The sequence below is a fragment of the Scomber japonicus genome, chromosome 11 (genome assembly GCF_027409825.1).
Source record: "Scomber japonicus isolate fScoJap1 chromosome 11, fScoJap1.pri, whole genome shotgun sequence".
NCBI classification, from domain to species: domain Eukaryota; kingdom Metazoa; phylum Chordata; class Actinopteri; order Scombriformes; family Scombridae; genus Scomber; species Scomber japonicus.
The window spans coordinates 14762939-14780411 of NC_070588.1; the positions used below are offsets into that span (position 1 = coordinate 14762939).

General features: G+C 39.4%; 1 protein-coding gene across 1 annotated transcript; it reads right to left on the reverse strand.

Annotated features, from left to right (window-relative positions):
- Positions 1–543: 543 nt before the first annotated feature.
- Positions 544–17149, reverse strand: tmem198a (transmembrane protein 198a). Its single transcript, XM_053328161.1, has 8 exons — positions 17065–17149; positions 9361–9599; positions 8753–8965; positions 6254–6377; positions 1376–1474; positions 1315–1343; positions 1170–1262; positions 544–696 (listed from the first exon to the last, which is right to left on the reverse strand). The coding sequence occupies exons 1-8, from the start codon at positions 17099–17101 to the stop codon at positions 544–546; spliced, it is 987 nt and encodes a 328-aa protein (XP_053184136.1). The 5' UTR covers positions 17102–17149.
- Between the last annotated feature and the right edge of the window lie 324 nt (positions 17150–17473).

Below are 17473 nucleotides of genomic sequence, written 5' to 3' on the forward strand. Positions count from 1 at the left end.
CCTTAAATCAAATATTCAGCAGTAATATTTCAATTAGCTCTGCGTTAAACAGTCCATTTTTTCCAGTGTCCTTAAGTGACAGAAGATGTTTGTACTTGCACAATCCAGAAAAGAGGCTCTCTTCCTGTGTCTTGGGGAATGTTCACCTCTATTGGACAGATGATAATGAACAGGTAGACAAGAAACAAGGTGGGGGGGGACCACATGCAGCAAAGGTCCTCAGCCAGAGTCAAAGCAGGGATGTTGTGGCTATGTGTGCTGTTATCAATTGGCTACCAGTGTGCTCCAGTTCCAGTGTCTTTACTCTCAAAAACAACAAAACAGGAGCAAACTAGCCAAATAAATATGACCTTTAACAGTATGGGACTCATACCATCAGTCATACCACATCTGGGACATACTGAGTTCATGTAGGGTTAATAGGCAGTTGATTAGGTTGGCACGCTAAGGTTAGTTTCTCTATCCCCAACTGTGGCAAAGAGGAGGATGCAGCCTTGTGTGATTGTGTGTGCGGGGGGTTGTGTGTCTGTGTATTTTGTTGCTTCAGATGCGCACTGGGGGTCCGGTGGGGGCCGTGAGGGGCACTTGAGAGCCACAGTCATAGTCAAGTTCTGCCATCCGGGAGCGGCTCATCATACGACTTTGGGAGTATGCTCGTCTGTCTGTCTGTCTGTCCCTGAAACTCCTGATGTAGCTCTGTGGACAGATAGAAAATACAGTGTGGGGACAGGAATATATTGTGTAGCATAGTGTAATATATACAACATAATGACAGTTTACTGCACTGTAAGACTCAAGGAAATAACTGCTCCCAACAAAGAAATAGCCCTGGACATAAACGTCAGTAAGAGATTGTGTTATCTTCTTTCAACAGAGCTTGCTAGCTGTTTCCTTCTATTTCCAGTCTTTATGCTGAGCAAAGCCAACCCACTGCAATGCTCAAGCTTTTTATTGAATGTACAGTAATCAGACAGTAGTTTTGATCTGAACTGTCAGCAAGAAAAGCAACCAGATGTATTTACCAAAAATATCAAACTATTCCTTTAAAGGTGAAATTATGACATTTCAGAAAATATTACAACAAGATCATCTTTTATGATTTCTTATATTGTAGAAACCATGAGATTTTGACCTGTTTAGACAGAATAAAGAGGCTACTGGTGACTTACTGGCGACAGCACGTCTCCATCAAAGCGTCTCTTAGGGTTGACCTTGCGATGGTAGCCAGGTTCAGTCTGAGGAGGAGGAGGGACTTTAGGTGGCTGAGAGCTCTGGGGTTGGTGATGAGGGTGGGATGTTCCTGGGTGATGGTACTGCTGGTGGTGGTGATGATGGGCATGGGGCTTCTGCTTGTGGTTGGTCTTCTGGCTCTGACGTTTTTTCTTCTTCTTGTTCTCCTTCTCCTTTTTCAGCCTCTCTTCCCGCTGCCGGATACGCATGAGCTGGACCCTCCTTTGTTGTCGACTCAACACCACTGGAGAGATGGCGAGAACAAAGACATGATAATGTGTTGAGAGACAGAAAGAGATAGAGAAAATAACACAGAAACGAAGGGAACGAGGGAGTGAGAAAATGATAAAGAAAGACATTATATGATGAGATACGATACAGCTTTCATTGAGAGAAAGGGTAACTGCTCAAGGCAAGATGACAGGACAAATTCAAAACCACTGAGACTTACTAGACAAACAAGAAACCTTCAGTCACACAAGGACGGTTTCTATTTAAAACTATATAATCCTGCCTCTAAATGCTTATGGTGAATTATCACTGTGGGGTTTGTTGAAAGCACAGTCAACAATAACAAAAAAGGGACAAAAAAAGTCTGCTTCCTGGTTTTCTTCATTCTATTCAGTCAGTTGGCATATTTTCCTTGTTTCATGTACTTGTGGTTGTTCCGGCTCCTGACATATTATGAGTGTGTGAGTGTATTTGTGTCAGTTTCACACCCTCAGCAGCAAAGGATGTCCCAAATCCATCCTGTCTGGCTGTCCATTGATTGCCCATATGATTATATTTGGTGTTTTTAGGCATTTTGTTTAGGCATATGTTTTGGTGTTGATAGATCTGTTTCATGTTAATTATGTAGGGTCAAAATGTTGCCACAAGTAGAAAGACCCCACTGAATCTCATGATGATGTACTGCAGGCGAGACTGTGTGTGTGTGTGTGTGTGTGTGTGTGTGTGTGTCTGTTGTTGTTGTTTCTTTGTGTAGGCGGACAGCTAACGAGGCACCATCTGCCAGGGAAACTGCTTAATGATACCCCCTTTTCTTTTCCTCAGCTCACCCCCTCTCAGGCCCCTCTGGCCAAATGCTACTCTGTGTGTGTGTGTGTGTGTGTGTCTGTGTGTGTGTGTCTCTGTGTGTGTGTGTGCTCTTGTACAGCTATCTTTGTAAGGACCAATTAGAGCTCAAAGACCTTGAGAGTGAGAACATTTTGGACTGTACCCACATTTTCCAAAGGCTGTTTGAGTATTAAGGTCCAGGTTGTGGTTAAGATTTTATTTATCATGATTAACGTATAAAAGTATAGAAAATAAGAGGGAGCTGATTCATCATGCCTATGTCCTGCATATTATTCAATCTGCTGATAGACAGATGACTTTCCTCACTGCTCCATTTGGGTTGTGCCCCAGTTCACATCCCTACATCCCCACACCACCCTGCCCCAGTTCCACCCAACCCCCCAGTACACCTGCTCCCTCTTTTCTCCTCCACATCATTCCCCATCCTCCTTTCTCTGTCAATACAGTGCTTGTCACCATGAAAGGACGCTTTCAGCCATTAAAGACTACAGACGAACTCTGACTGGAGTTCAGCTGCAAGTAAGGTTAAAAAAAAAAGGAATGACCCTCAAGACTTTACACTAGGGAAAGGCTAAATTAAATGAATCTATCAGTAATACAGCAATGACCTGGTTCTTAACAAAGAGCAGCAAGAATTGCAATAATAATCATGATCATAAAAATGCATATAGTCCACAAATGGAGACTTTTTTCAGCCTGTTTTTTCTTTTTTAATTATTATTCATTACCTCCTTACCATCATTAGTGTATTACTTTACTTTCCATTTTACCCCTCCTTGTGCAGGACCCCTTAATTTGTAAAATCACTTAAAGAAATTCTCATTATTTCTTATATAGTGTTCATTCATTGTATGGTAAAATGTGTAATATGGAGATTTGTATTTGTAGAATTCACTTGTTTGTGTGTGATGGTTTAAAACTGAGGAGGACCACTAGACTTTTTAATCATGAAGTCATGGGAAGGAATAACTTTTTGCACTTTAACGAAGCAGTATTCCTCAAATTTTAAGGATTCTATTTTTTTTCTTGAGGATGTTTTCTAGCCTAGCAGTGCTTTCTTCATGTCTCTATCCCTTCCAAGGTCTATTTTAGCACTAAAAAGCTTAATCTATCTCTTTATCCATACCCTCTGACTGGAAGCCACGACAGCCTGCCGTTTAATCCCATTATTTGAGGCTGTGAGTGACTTCTTCTTCTTCTCTATAGCTACTGTATGAATGAGTGAGAGAGAGACTATGTCCTTGTATATTTCTGTCTCTGGCTGTGTCCATATGTGTGCATGAGCTGTATGTATTGTGTTTGTGTACGGCATTTATGGTACATGTTTGCGTGTGTGCATGCGATCGTGCCATCTGTGTTGTGGTTGCTTTCGGGACAGATTAAAACTGTTTCCGTCAATAACGCATTCGGCATTATGCAACATTATGATAATAATAATGTTTATTTATAGAGCACTTTTTCAAATCCACATTACAAAGTGCTTCACAAAGGTAGCAAAATAAAAAAGGACAAGCCATAAAATCAGATTTTAAAAAGAAAGAAGAAAAAACTAAAAACTATTTTGTAGGAAAAAGCAAGAATAAAGAAAATGCATAATGAAAATTAAAACCCAAGTAAAATCAGGAAAGGTTCTAAAAGTGTGTTTTAAGAAGCGATTTAAAAGAGAACAATGACTCAGCCGACCTGATTTCCTCTGACAGGCTGCAAACGCTCTGTCCTCTTTAGTTTTCAGCTGGGCCCCTGTAACAGATGGAGACCTCTGCCCGAGGATCTCAAAGTACGTACCGGTGTGTACGGTACTAAGAGGTCAAAGATGTAGCAGGATGAGAGGCCATGAAGAGCCTTGAGAGTAATCAGTAAGATCTTAAAATCTAAGTAATAGTAATGATGTGAACGCGTCTCTTGGCTCGGGTTAAAAGTCTGGCAGCTGAGTACTGTGCAGTCTGGAGGCGATCAATGCAATGTTGGTTCAGGCAACAAAAAAAGGATGTTGCAATAATCCAGGTATGGTGAGATGACAGCACGTAGAATGGCCTCTGTGTCTTTCAGATAAATATTTTTGAAATATTTCTAAGATGATAAAAACATGATTACACAAGCTTGGTGTACTGCTCACAAACTGAAATTACATGAAACCAGATGCCAAAATTCCTTGGAACAGGCTTAATATGTTCCAGTGACTGCGCATACGCGCATACGTGCATACACACACACACACACACACACACACACACTGCCCCCCCCCCCCCCCTCACAAAGATTATGATTTTAATGAGACTGTCTGTTTAAAGAATTTAGGATTGTTTGGGATAATATTCCCTCTACGTGAGCATTGCAATAGTCACTGTCACAAAGTAGTAAATATTATGATTGCGCGGAAGTTGCACACAACACAAAATACTGGAAGTTAATCTTCTTCAGTACACTAAACAAAAAAATGTGTATTCTCTCTCCCTGCACAAATTACAGTAAATTCAGATTTTGGCTTCATCAGTGTTTCCCTTGCCTGAAGCTTGTGAGTGTGGCCTACATTACAGTAAAGATAGAGCAGACACTGTGAGATGAAGCGACTGGCTCTCTTCAGTCAGCTGTTTCTGAGCATATCAACCATGGGTTAACAGGTTCCATGCTGGGGCACAATCTGCATCTGTATATAGTTTTATTTAAGCAGTAACTAACAGGCTTAATTTACATTTGGGTAAACACAATTTATTCTTTATTAAAAAGATGTACATTTGATGTACATGTACATCTGATTTAGGTTTCATGATATTTGATCTCTGATAGAGATCCAAGTGTGAGGTACTGTTTTTCTTACTCTGTTGTCATGGGGATATGTTCTGGTTCTCAGTTGCTCCCATCAGTCTCAGACGACCTCAGTTCCCTCAGGACCTTCCAGTTTTATGGAATTTCAAAACCTGCTGTTCCCATTGTCCAGAAATTGTTCCCCTGTGTCTTCAGACCTTGCCATATCACCTGACCTCCAAACCCACCTGCACATCTGCTCCCAATTCCTTCATCTGCTACCCCCCGTCTCCCCTCAGCCAGATTCTCTGTCCTTGTTTGAACTGACTCTCAGTTACTAAGTTGGCGTATTTTGGGCAATTCTAGGAAAGTTTCTCCATCCAACCAGCTGTGTCTGCATGCGTCTGCAAGCTTTTGATCTCTGTTGCCTGAACATGAACAACGTGTTTTTACATGATAGTTCACGCAGGCAAAACCATCAAGAGTTGAAAAATTAATTATTTTTCTTTCTGCATTTTCTACACAGGAGAAAATTTAAGAAAAGGGAAGAGTTTAGTTTTAGGTCACCTTGCTGTTGTTGCTAATGTATTGTAATTGTTTTTAATAGAATATTTACTAAAACAGAAACTAAAGAGACTAGTACATTTTGGTTTAATATACCATAAAAAATCCTGCAAATTTCAAACCACTAGAAATATCTTAGTGTAATATATACAACATAATGACAGTTTACTGCACTGCAAGACTCCAGGAGGTAACTTCTTCCAACAATGAAATAGCCCTGGACATAAACGTCAGTAAGAGATTGTGTTATCGTCTTTCAACAGAGCTTGCTAGCTGTTTCCTTCTGTTTCCAGTCTTTATGCTGAGCAAAGCCAACCCACTGCATGGCTCAAGCTTTTGTATTGAATGTACAGACATGACAGTAGTCTTGATCTTCTCATTTAACTCCCAGTGAGAAAAGCAAACAGATGTGTTTACCAAAAATGTCAAACTATTTCTTTAAAGGTGAAATATGGCATTTCAGAAAAAAACTAAAATTTATGTAAAAAAAAACAAAAAAAAACACTAATTAAATAATACATGGAAAATATTACAATAAGAGCATCTTTTAAAAAAAACAAATAAATGATGGTGTTCCAACCACAACAATATGTGTGCCCTGAGTGTGTGACTGTTTTTGTCAAGCATCATCACTCACCCTCTGTGTGAGAAAATCCCTCTGCAGTGACTTTCCATTGTATCAGCACTCCAAGCAAAGCCAGGACAGGCCACACTCCCATAATGACCCACGTGAACCAGCAGACTGGCTTCTTTGGAGCCACCTGTAATGATGACAGTTAAAATTCCAGTTGAAAAAATTAATCCTCATAGTCTTCCACAAAACTATGGAAGGTATTCTTGCTATGAAAGTACAACACATATGGATACATCAATAAATCAATAAATCTAGTTTGCATGAAAAGTAACCTTCTTACAGCTGAAATCACCCCAACATTGATTCACTTTCTTTTTTATTTATCCTTAATTGTAGCATACCCTGTAAAGTTGATTTCCATAAAAGCTAATCATTAATTATATTGCTGATGTTTAATGATGATGATGATGATGATTGAGATATCACTGCTGATTATGGTTTACAGGTGATGAATTAATGACATGGCAGCTATAAATAGAAACAGCTGTGCATAATGGACAGCTGCTCTAGCTCTGATGGAGGACCATGCTGATGCAAACATTGTTTGTTGTATATCTGATGAAAAGACGAACATTTCTGGCTTTGTGCATACACACAGTTTTAGTCATAAATCTACATGACTATGAGTTTTTTGGGCCCTGGGGTGTATATTGTACCAATGTAAACTGTTCACCAGTTGGATAGAGTTGTAAACATAAACTGTATGAGTTAACATGAGAGCCCTAGTGCGCTAACAACAGCAGTCTTAATTAATTTTACAGCACTTTGTAAAACAATTAGTGTCATCAACCTCTCCTTGCACTCACTGTAAACAAACCGCATCCCTTCTTCTCTGCTGCTTGTATTATTTCACCATGTAGTTATTAAAAAAATATTTAGATCAATATTATCTGAATGAGAGGTCGACCCATGCCATTCTGTAGAACAAGGTTGACACTTTCTAGTGTCACGTATACATACAATGAGAAACTAAATCCACTTTGACTGCGCTATAACTACTAGTTAAAATGTTAAATTAATAAATTACCAAGTTATACCCCTCTCTTTACTTGGTAATATATGCTTATTGGTGTCAGATCTGCAAATGTGTGTGCTAGACTGCTTTATGACCATATTTGATATGGATTTTGGAGGATATATGAATATCTGCTATTCTATCTTTTTATATCTCATTTATATCTATCTGTATTTATATATTTTTGTATATGTATATGTTTTTTTGTTTTTTTTTATTTCAATAAAATATACTTGTATTTCTATATACCACTAGTTCCTCCAAAGCAACCACCCTTACTTTACGTACGTATCAAATGCACTGACCTCCAGATAAACAGCCAAATCAACTACTGACCCACCCCTCTCCCTCACTTCAGTCCTGCAGGCACCCCACAGCTTCCAGCAAGTTTTGTAGAAAGTGCACCAAGGTGAAGTGTTTAAAATCACTGGTATTGACCACTCTGTGAAGTGGTCTATAACAAAGATTTCATCTGTCAGTCTGTCTGTCTCTCTCATACGTATGTAGTACACACACACACACACACTCGCACACACACACTCGCACACACACACACACTCGCACACACAGAGAGACCAAGGTAAACAGCTCAATAATGAAATATAGGGCCACAGAGTGTACACATGACTACAATATAACATAAGGAACACACACACACACACACACACACACACACACACACACACACACACACACACACACACACACACACACACACACACACACACACACACACACACACACACACACACACACACACACACACACACACACACACACACAAAGATTATGATTTTAATGAGACTGTCTGTTTAAAGAATTTAGGATTGTTTGGGATAATATTCCCTCTACGTGAGCATTGCAATAGTCACTGTCACAAAGTAGTAAATATTGTGATTGCGCGGAAGTTGCACACAACACAAAATACTGGAAGTTAATCTTTTTCAGTACACTAAACAAAAAAATGTTTATTCTCGCTCCCTGCACAAATTACAGTAAATTCAAATTTTGGCTTCATCAGTGTTCCCCTTGCCTGAAGCTTGTGAGTGTGGCCTACATTACAGTAAAGACAGAGCAGACACTGTGAGATGAAGCGACTGGCTCTCTTCAGTCAGCTGTTTCTGAGCATATCAACCATGGGTTAACAGGTTCCATGCTGGGGCACAATCTGCATCTGTATATAGTTTTATTTAAGCAGTAACTAACAGGCTGAATTTACACTTGGATAAACACAATTTATTCTTTATTCATTTAGGTTTCATGATATTTGATCTCTGATAAAGATCCAAGTGTGAGGTACTGTTTTTCTTACTCTGCTGTCATGGGGATATGTTTTGGTTCACAGTTGCTCCCATCAGTCTCAGACAAACACTTCCTTACCTCAAAAAACACACATCAAGCTCACATCAAATAAGCTAATAACATTTCTCTTTCTCTGTCTCTGCCACAAACTGTTTATACAGAAGCACACAAACAAACACACAAACCTTGAGTCTCTCGTAGATGTAGTGCACCAAGGCAAACAACTCTATAAAGTAATCCACAGTGACAGTGATGATGGCAGAGCCGAAGGTGGCTGTGGAGAGGGTGACAAAGCAGCGCTGCCACTGAAGAGTGAGGACAGCAAACAGGGTCCCAGAACCTAGAAGAATGCCCAGAGGGACCCACACTGTTTTGGGGTGGTAAAACTCCTCCATGACCTTGGGCAGAGAGATACAAAGGGGAGGTTTAGAGAATAATATTGACTTAATTTTGTCATGTCATGTCATATTCTGCTGGTTTATCTGTTGTGCTATAGCAATGCCACTATAACTGTGGTGGTATAATCACATTTACACTGACAGTGAAAGCACAGATGTGAAACACTAATGTGAAGTGGGATACTGGCTTTGGAATTCAAAGCCAGTATCCCATATGTAGAGTACTTTATTATGTCCAACCTGTTATGCAGTAACTTAACTTAGCCAGCATTACTTGGTGATTGTACTGATCCAGTTTCTTTATGATTCTGTGTGCAAATGTAACCCCCCCCCCCCAAAAAAAAAACAAAACAAAAAAAACAATTCAAATTGCACAATTAGATGTGTCTCCTCACCACCAGTGAAGCCACTCCAACCAGCAGGCCCAACAGCAGGCCCACCATAAACAGTCCTACACTGCGAACCAACATGGTCACCAGGCCACATAAGGTCCCGATGCCCAGGCCGATGCCAACCGATGCCTCTACGCTTAGCTGAGTGTCCATCACCCTCTCCTTGTAGCACAGCATGAAGATGACCACAGAGCCAAACATGAGGCCTGTGAGGAACAACACAGCCTTGAAGCATCGGTAGCCTGCAGGAGAGAGAGGAAATAGACTGCTGTGAGGCACAAGCATACAAACAGTGGCACCACTGTACCTGAGTGAACACACAGAAGCACCTGTTCAATCAAATTAAATACAACTAGAGAACAAAGTGAAAATACAAACAGCAAAGTGCTTATAAGAAGGTACTTGGACAAGATAATACGTGGTGTTGGCAGAAACAAACAAACTAACTAACACACACAATCGACCAATCGATACCTCCGTCCACTTCCAGAAACATACCAACACTAACTTACTTTGTTTTATGTAAAGCACATTAAGTTGCCATTGGGTATGAAATGTGCTATATAAATAAAGCTGCCTTGCCTTGCCTTGCCTTGCCTTGCCTTGCCTTACTGTACAACAATAACAAAGCCTACACACAGTATGACTTAAAGAATACAGTGGAAATTATGTACTTTCATTTTTTTATGAGCCAAATGTTCTAAAATGATTATACATTGTAACAAACTGTTCAGTTATTATTGATAAAGCATCCCCAATCTGTAAGAGGGACACTTTTTTGCACTTTCTCTTTGTCTTGCTCTTTGGAGCATCAGGATGATATGACGAACAGACACTTAAAGACACTTAAACAAAACTAAAAATCTCAAACAAAAATCTTGAACTAATAACTTCAAATACATCCAGAGACTGGATCCATGGTTATGTGATTGAAGCAACTAAGAATATATTTTTAACACTTCATAAGATAGATAAGATAAATGTGTATTTATTACTGCCATTAATTACAATTTATAAACCCATATCATGCTATTCTATACTTCTAAACATAAATAACTTTGTGGCTTTGTGGAAAGGGATTGAAATTAATATGATGTTATCATATTTAAACGGGAAAGATCATTACATTATATAGAGGAAGCACCATGTATGGACAAAGCAATGAATAGCCTGCTTCCTGTGGTGGGTAAGGGAGCAGTTTGTATACAGCACACAGACAGATCCATTTCACTAATGGAGGATGATGGAAAGAGCAGATAAACTGTACACATATCGTTTTGCTGCTTTAAAATATGATAATCACCATATTACAAAAGGTCATTCACATTCATTAGACAACAAGCATGTTGAATGGAATATCTGCTCTCCTTCTAATTTCCTTTGCTTTTCCCATCATATGATCCCTCCTGTCCTTTTTGGCTTTCTCTCTTATTTTTTCTCTCTCACAATGTATTCCCTTTTTATTTCCCTTTTTATTTATTATATTTAGCATAAAAACACAAGGAAAGACTCTGAGAATTAAAAGCATTAAATGATCATCATTTTAAATCTCCTTGGCCTTTGCTTTTGTGTTTATTAATGTGTGCATCTCCCTTTATTTTCTCTCTGTATCTCCTTTCTCAGACTGGACTCTGTCTCGAGGGGACCCAACATCAGATTGTTATCTCTGTGTAATCAGGCATTGCACAGCTGAGCCAAACAATATTCTTCCTCTCATCCAAACCGCCATCCCTGCTCCTCCCTCGTGACCGTACCTCATTTATTTGATACACTTCTACTAGCTTTCTTTATTCTCTTACACTGAGTGCTGTGTTTTTATTTCCTAGATATCTTTCAGCCACCATGCCCTTAAATAACGAAAGTGTGGTGAAAGCCACTGTATCCCTCATGGCTGCTTGCTCTTTTAGTAACAGAATGCCTGAATGAATACAAGCCTGAAAACAGAATAACCAGAGCATTTCTAAAGCTAAGCCACCTTAACATCTGTTTGGTCATAAATTCCCAACATTATTCTTCCATCAAAATCTTCATTGATCAATGAATACATTTCTCCTTGACTGCTCCTAGATTTTGGTTCATCCTTTCCTTACATCTTCTCTGTCCTTGTGTTTCTCCCGTTCTCAGTCCTTTAACTCCCCCATTGTTCCACTGCTCTCCTCTCCAGCTTATCCCTCCTACTCCCTCTTTTGTTCCTCTTTGCTTCCCTTACTTTTTCCCCAGCCACCAAACCCTCCATCCCATCTGTTCACTTCAGCTTGTCCAGCTCTTGTCTCTGCTATTCCCTCCTCTCTTTCTCCTCCTTTGCCACATCCATCATTTTCCTGTACCATCATTCATCATTTCTGCTGCAACATTGTATTTCTAGATCAAACAAATACTCTACAGTGGCAAAAAAACATTTATCAGCAGGGAAAGGCAATAACCACTGCAAATGTCTTTCTCCTCATATCATTCAAATGTGACTGTGGGGGTTCTGTACAACTTCAACAAAATACATTGCCCCTCATTTGCTGAACTATGATTTTGTTTGATTACAGAGCAGGATCTCGCACTGAGGGTGAAAATGCACTTCTTTATCTTCTCTCTTTTTCAGAGTATTCTGTCAAATAGAAGAGATGGTGAAGGTGAATTGATGCCATTCTGTCTTTGATATTGTGTACATGATGATGTTTTCGCAGCACGCATGAAACAACATTTTTCAGTGATTCTCTTTTTGACATGGAGATTTGTAGAGCTGGTGTTAGCCTCATGATATCAGACATGATCATTTTTTTCAAAATCTGGAGATTTCAAAATGCAGCTGGGGACAACAGCTAACCAGGGATGTATTAAAAAATGTGCATACTGGACCAAAAAATGGTGCCCATTAAGTCAGGAATTCAGGAATTGCTCGGTTGGGGCATACACCAAAAAAGTTTCTAGTTTCCGTGTTGCATGGCCGACTGAATATGCTCAGTAGTGTTTCCCCCGCTGGCCTCACTGCAATACCACAAGGGGCCATTGGGGAAAATTGGCTGCAAGGCTGAGTGGCGGGGTATCCAGCTCTTGTAATACATCCATGCCGTTAACAAACCTATGCCCCATACATTTTGTGAGGGATATGCCTCACCAGAAATGATGCTCTCTACCCATTTTCCTCTATGGTGAACTGTATATCACCTCATTATAAAGGGCTGCCCCTAAAGACTTTGGATTGATTCTGCTATGCAGCATTTTTTTAACTCTAATTGTCTCCACCAAGTTTTAACAATGAAACCTAGGAGATTGACTCAGTCTCTATGAATGAAGCTGAAGTTAACTACTGTGTGCATGCAGAAAATAAAATGCTAATATAAATGCATTATGCCGCTAAGTGCATACTCGTAACATAAGCTGAAGCTGATAAGTACATTGTAAGTTGGATGCAATGTGGTCTTTCCTTTGATGTCACCCTGAGATCAAACGTTATGTTTTCTGCCCCACTAGTGGTGACGATCATTGTAAAGAACAGCTATTTCAGTGTCTGGGGTCTGAAGTGCACTGTACTTTCGTGGCTTCTAGGTCTTCATGTTTGCTGTGAACTTTGTAAAATAAAATTGTTGGGTAACCTGTTTGTAATGCAGGTTGATGCTCTACCGGGACATATAGTGAATATTTAATGCTGGCTGTGCACATCAGTGAATCTTTCTGTGTATTTGTATGCAGCACATCTGCAGAGGGAACTTCAACATACATCAATATTCATTCAACAACAGCAATGGGGTTTCTGTTTTCTCAGCTTTTATATATATTGAACACAGCACAAGATTGTCCATGACATAATTGCAAGTCTCTCAAGAGTTTTCTGGGAGTTTTATATTTTTTTTATGTTAAGTGAATAGAACTGAATTGTCCATTTTATTCAACATGGTAACATTGTGTTACTGGCAGTCTAGGAATTTGCATTCCTGTACAGATCAGGTCATTAAGGATCTTATAGGCTGCATTATCTATCATTATCTCATCTGGAAATCAACTGAAGTTAATTATATTTGTATTGGGCCTGTGTATCATCTACATGCAAATCTTTAATAGCATTTGTAGAAGCTCCCATTCTTGTTTCCTACCACGCCCCCTCCTTCTCTTTATTGTCCAGTAAAGGAACATGACATGAAAACCTTGCGTACATCTGGTTTTGTGTGCCTGCTCCCCTACAGCTTTTCAGAAACTGTGATTAACTCACATAATGACTGGCTTTCCCACTTTAACTACAACCATTGTAAATTACACATAACCTAACCTACAGCAATACACAGAAATAAATAACACTTTGTAGGTTCTGAACAAATGTCATTACTGGTGCACTTTTATGCAGTTGTGCTACTCATCTTTCAAGCAGAGACACACTTTTTAATTAATCTTATTTTGCAACAACATAAACAACTCTGATGTAAAAAAGAAAAAAGTGTGAAAATATTACAGCACATCTTTCTCTGTAATTCTTTATTGGTTACTTTTTCCTGTAATGACTTTATATTAAAACTCATTAGCCCTTAATTCTTATGATGCAATTAAATGCAGTCACTCTCTGGGGACGTTAAGTATGAATGGACCCATGCAATCAGTATCAGTCTAGGCGTTTGATGGTTCAGAGGGGAAAAAACAACCCAAAAAACAAACAAAAAAACAACAGGGGTCCCATTGCCAGCCTGGCCTGGTATTTTTGATTTCGAGAAAAACTGTGCTTTCCTTTTTTCTCAGTAGTTCTGCTGCAGCATTTAGTTGCAATAACAAGCAGCTGGAAATGTGTTTTTCTTTTTTCTCTAAAAATCAGCAGGAAGCTGTCTTATGATGATAGCAATTTTGAGTAGGGTGTAGGGAAATGGAGATTCCATGATTTGACCCGATTCAATTATAAGAAAACATATGTCAGAATCCAAAGTCCTTCTTCTGTGCAAAAAAATGTTTTTTTAAAGTTCATCTGAAGCTAATATGAAGCTTATGTGCAAATTAGTCAAATTAAGTATCTTTCATATGAAAGTCTTTTTAGTGCCAAAGTCTCTCTTTTTGTTTCTATACTTCCTTCACAGCTCAACAGGGAAACACTGTCCGAAGAAACATAAAGAGGGAACCTTGTGACAGATATCCCCTTGATATGATTAACTCTAAAGCTAAAGCCTCATGTTAGCTTGAGATCAACTTTTGAATTCATTTTTGCACAAAATGACTGTGGATTTTGGCCCCCATCACTTACATTGAAAATGCATTTGATGGGGATCTTGTAACAGCCAGTATGAGCAGGAAAAAAGATTACAGTGAGGAAAACAAAGTAAAGTGAGCACTGTACAGTATGTTAGTAGTGAAACTGCTGTTTAATTTGCAGTAATTAGCCAAATATTAACTTATGATGTACATACACTATGACATTATTTTGTTATGTTTAAATGTTACCCAAAAAGAAACATGATTGTCATAACAGAACATGAAATATTATTCACTGTAGGTATTTAAAACAGGTCTGGGATGAAAACACACAGATCTCTGACACACCAGTCGTAGAGCAGCTACAATACACTTAATTGGTGGTGAGAAGCTCTTTACTGGAGGTAATGACAATGCTGCACTAGGCTGCACGGTATTACAGTAAACCAGGGTATTGAGAAATCCAGACAGTAGCCTATGATTTTCATCCATCTGTCCATCTGGGATTGAGCAGCGGTGGCATGAGGCTGAACATTATTTTCAATACTGTCAAAAATACAGACTTCGAAATTACAAGCACTTAAAGGCTGAATTAGTGTTAATTTTGTCACCCATTTTTCAATTTAGTCTTAGTCTTGTGTCAAAGTTCATTCTTAGTCTTAGTCACATTTCGTCATTCACATATCATGTTTTAGTCGACTAAAAGTCTCAACATTTTAGTCAAACGAGAACTCAAGTTATTTTATTCGAGTTTTAGTCCAACTATTTTAGTCTTTTCCTATTTATTTCAGAGATCATTTTTGTTTATTCATTCCAGATGACTTGTGTTCCACAGCTAAAATATTGATTAAATGTCTGGAATAACAAACATCGTGAATGATGCACTTATATTTATTAGAAACACCAACAAAATAAAATAAAAAAAACTCTCAACAAACTCAAACACAGCTACCGTCTCTCACTCAACCCGCAATGGGCAGTAGCGAGTGGTGTACACTCATGCATAAAAGGAAGCTATCGCTGGATTTAGCTCCGGAAGATACGCAGGCATCTTGGCAGGGGATTGGTCGAATTGGATGATGGACACCTCGTTTTAACCATTAGAGCCAATAGATTTTAGGGGCAGTATCGAAATTTGGGGAGTGTACCTATGTTCCCCGGGTCCTATGTTCCCCGATCGCGGCTAACTCGGTTGCTAGCTTAGCGGCTAACTCGGCTGCTAGCTCAGCGGCTAACTCAGTTGCTAACTCGGCCGCTAACTCAGCAGCTAACTCAGCTAACTGGCTAACTGTAGACGGGATCATCCCTATGTTCCCCGGTCACATACAAAGCGGGGAACATAGGTCCCGGGGAACATAGGGATTATCCCGAAATTTGTGCCAGACACATGATTGGCTAACTATAAGGAAGCAAATGGGTCGTACACGAAACGAACTTCATTGCATTCGTCCGACAGAAAGCCCCCCGCAAAAAAATGAAGTTGGGTTGAAGTTTTATTGGTTGTAAACAGACACGGCCATGTTGGACTTACTAAAACCAGCGTTTTTTGTTTTTTAACTTTTCATCACAAAACTTCAAAGGTAAGACCGAATTTCTGTTAGTCGCTGTAAATAAGTGGTTGTTTACCTTTGTATTCTTTGGCTGCAGGTTCACTGAGGCAATAATAGTGGTACTGTTGAACTCGCCAGGGTCTTAGCTTTCATATGAGATGCTATTTGTTTGTGTACCATGAAGTATCAAAACGGTAGCAATGGAAATGTGGGTTGACTTTCTGACGCTATTCGGATTTTGATATTTGATCATTAATATGCTTGGTGTTTGAGTTGTGTTTGGTGTATGTAAAAATGACGTGCTTGTAGCGGAGTTTCTCCTATTTAATTTGAAGTGCAGTATGACTGTATTGCTACATAATTAGGGCAGCATTTTATGCCTTTTGCTGCGGAGAGTCTCAGGGTCCCCCAATTGGGGGACCTTGGAGTTTAACAGGTTAAATATGCCGAAAAATAAAATAACAGGACACAAACGTCGGGTCTAGCCCATCATCATTTTTTTGATTAGCCTACTCTGTCTACCAACGCATTGGGTGGTAGTACTAGCAGCTAGTACCAATGGTATCTGATTAGTTTGCAGTTTGTGGGTCAATTCATGTTCCAGTGGTTAACTGACACATATTTGCAGGTCGAATGGCTTTCATACGGGTTATTAAAAAATCCTGATCTGCACATAACTACTATACAATACTGTATGTATAGTGACTCCTATCACCTCAGTCATAGCCTCAGTTTTTACATTTTGTTTCCTTCCATGAAAATACCGTGATATTACCGTATACCTGGTAAAATGTCAGGAAGGTATGATGGAATGAAAAAAAAAACCTCCCTACACTGCACACTGTATCATTAACATCTGACCTTTTAAAGTTTTTTTTGAAAACCTTGAAATCACATTTTTCAGTGATTGCATGTCATGTATCGGAGCCTTTTAGATACATTTCAGTGAGTACTATCTTGACATTTGCGAGCAAAACTTAACTACATCATCACTCACCGAAGAAGCAGTAGATGATCCCAAAGAGGCAGCACATGGAGCACACCACTGAGGGCACAATCTCATATCTCCTCTCAATCTCCTGGTCACACCTCAGCCCCACCTCAGCCAAACCCAACAGCCGGCTTGTTGAAGCCATTTTGACTGACGTGAAGGCGACCAAGGCTTAAGGGAAGAGAGGAGGGCTGGAGGTGTAGTGTAGGGACTTCTGAATCAGTGGACCTCACCCATTGAGATGTGTCTCCCTGCAAATGGACAAAGAAGTAACAAAGAGTGATGGAGAGAGAGGGCGGGAGTGAGAAAGAAAAGAGAGAGAAGAGAGTGATTATTGATTGCTCATTTTAAGTACTCTGAGCTGTTAGTGCTGACAGTGCTGTAAGCATCCTCTATAATTATGAAAACAGGAACA

Excerpts from the sequence above, each read along its gene's own strand:
- tmem198a (XM_053328161.1), bottom strand. The coding sequence starts at position 17,101 with ATGTGCTGCCTCTTTGGGATCATCTACTGCTTCTTCG. Across the intron at positions 9,600-17,064 it reads GATCATCTACTGCTTCTTCG|GCTACCGATGCTTCAAGGCT; the intron begins GTGAGTGATGAT and ends TCTCTCCTGCAG. Across the intron at positions 1,344-1,375 it reads GAACAAGAAGAAGAAAAAAC|CCCCATGCCCATCATCACCA; the intron begins GTCAGAGCCAGA and ends CACAAGCAGAAG.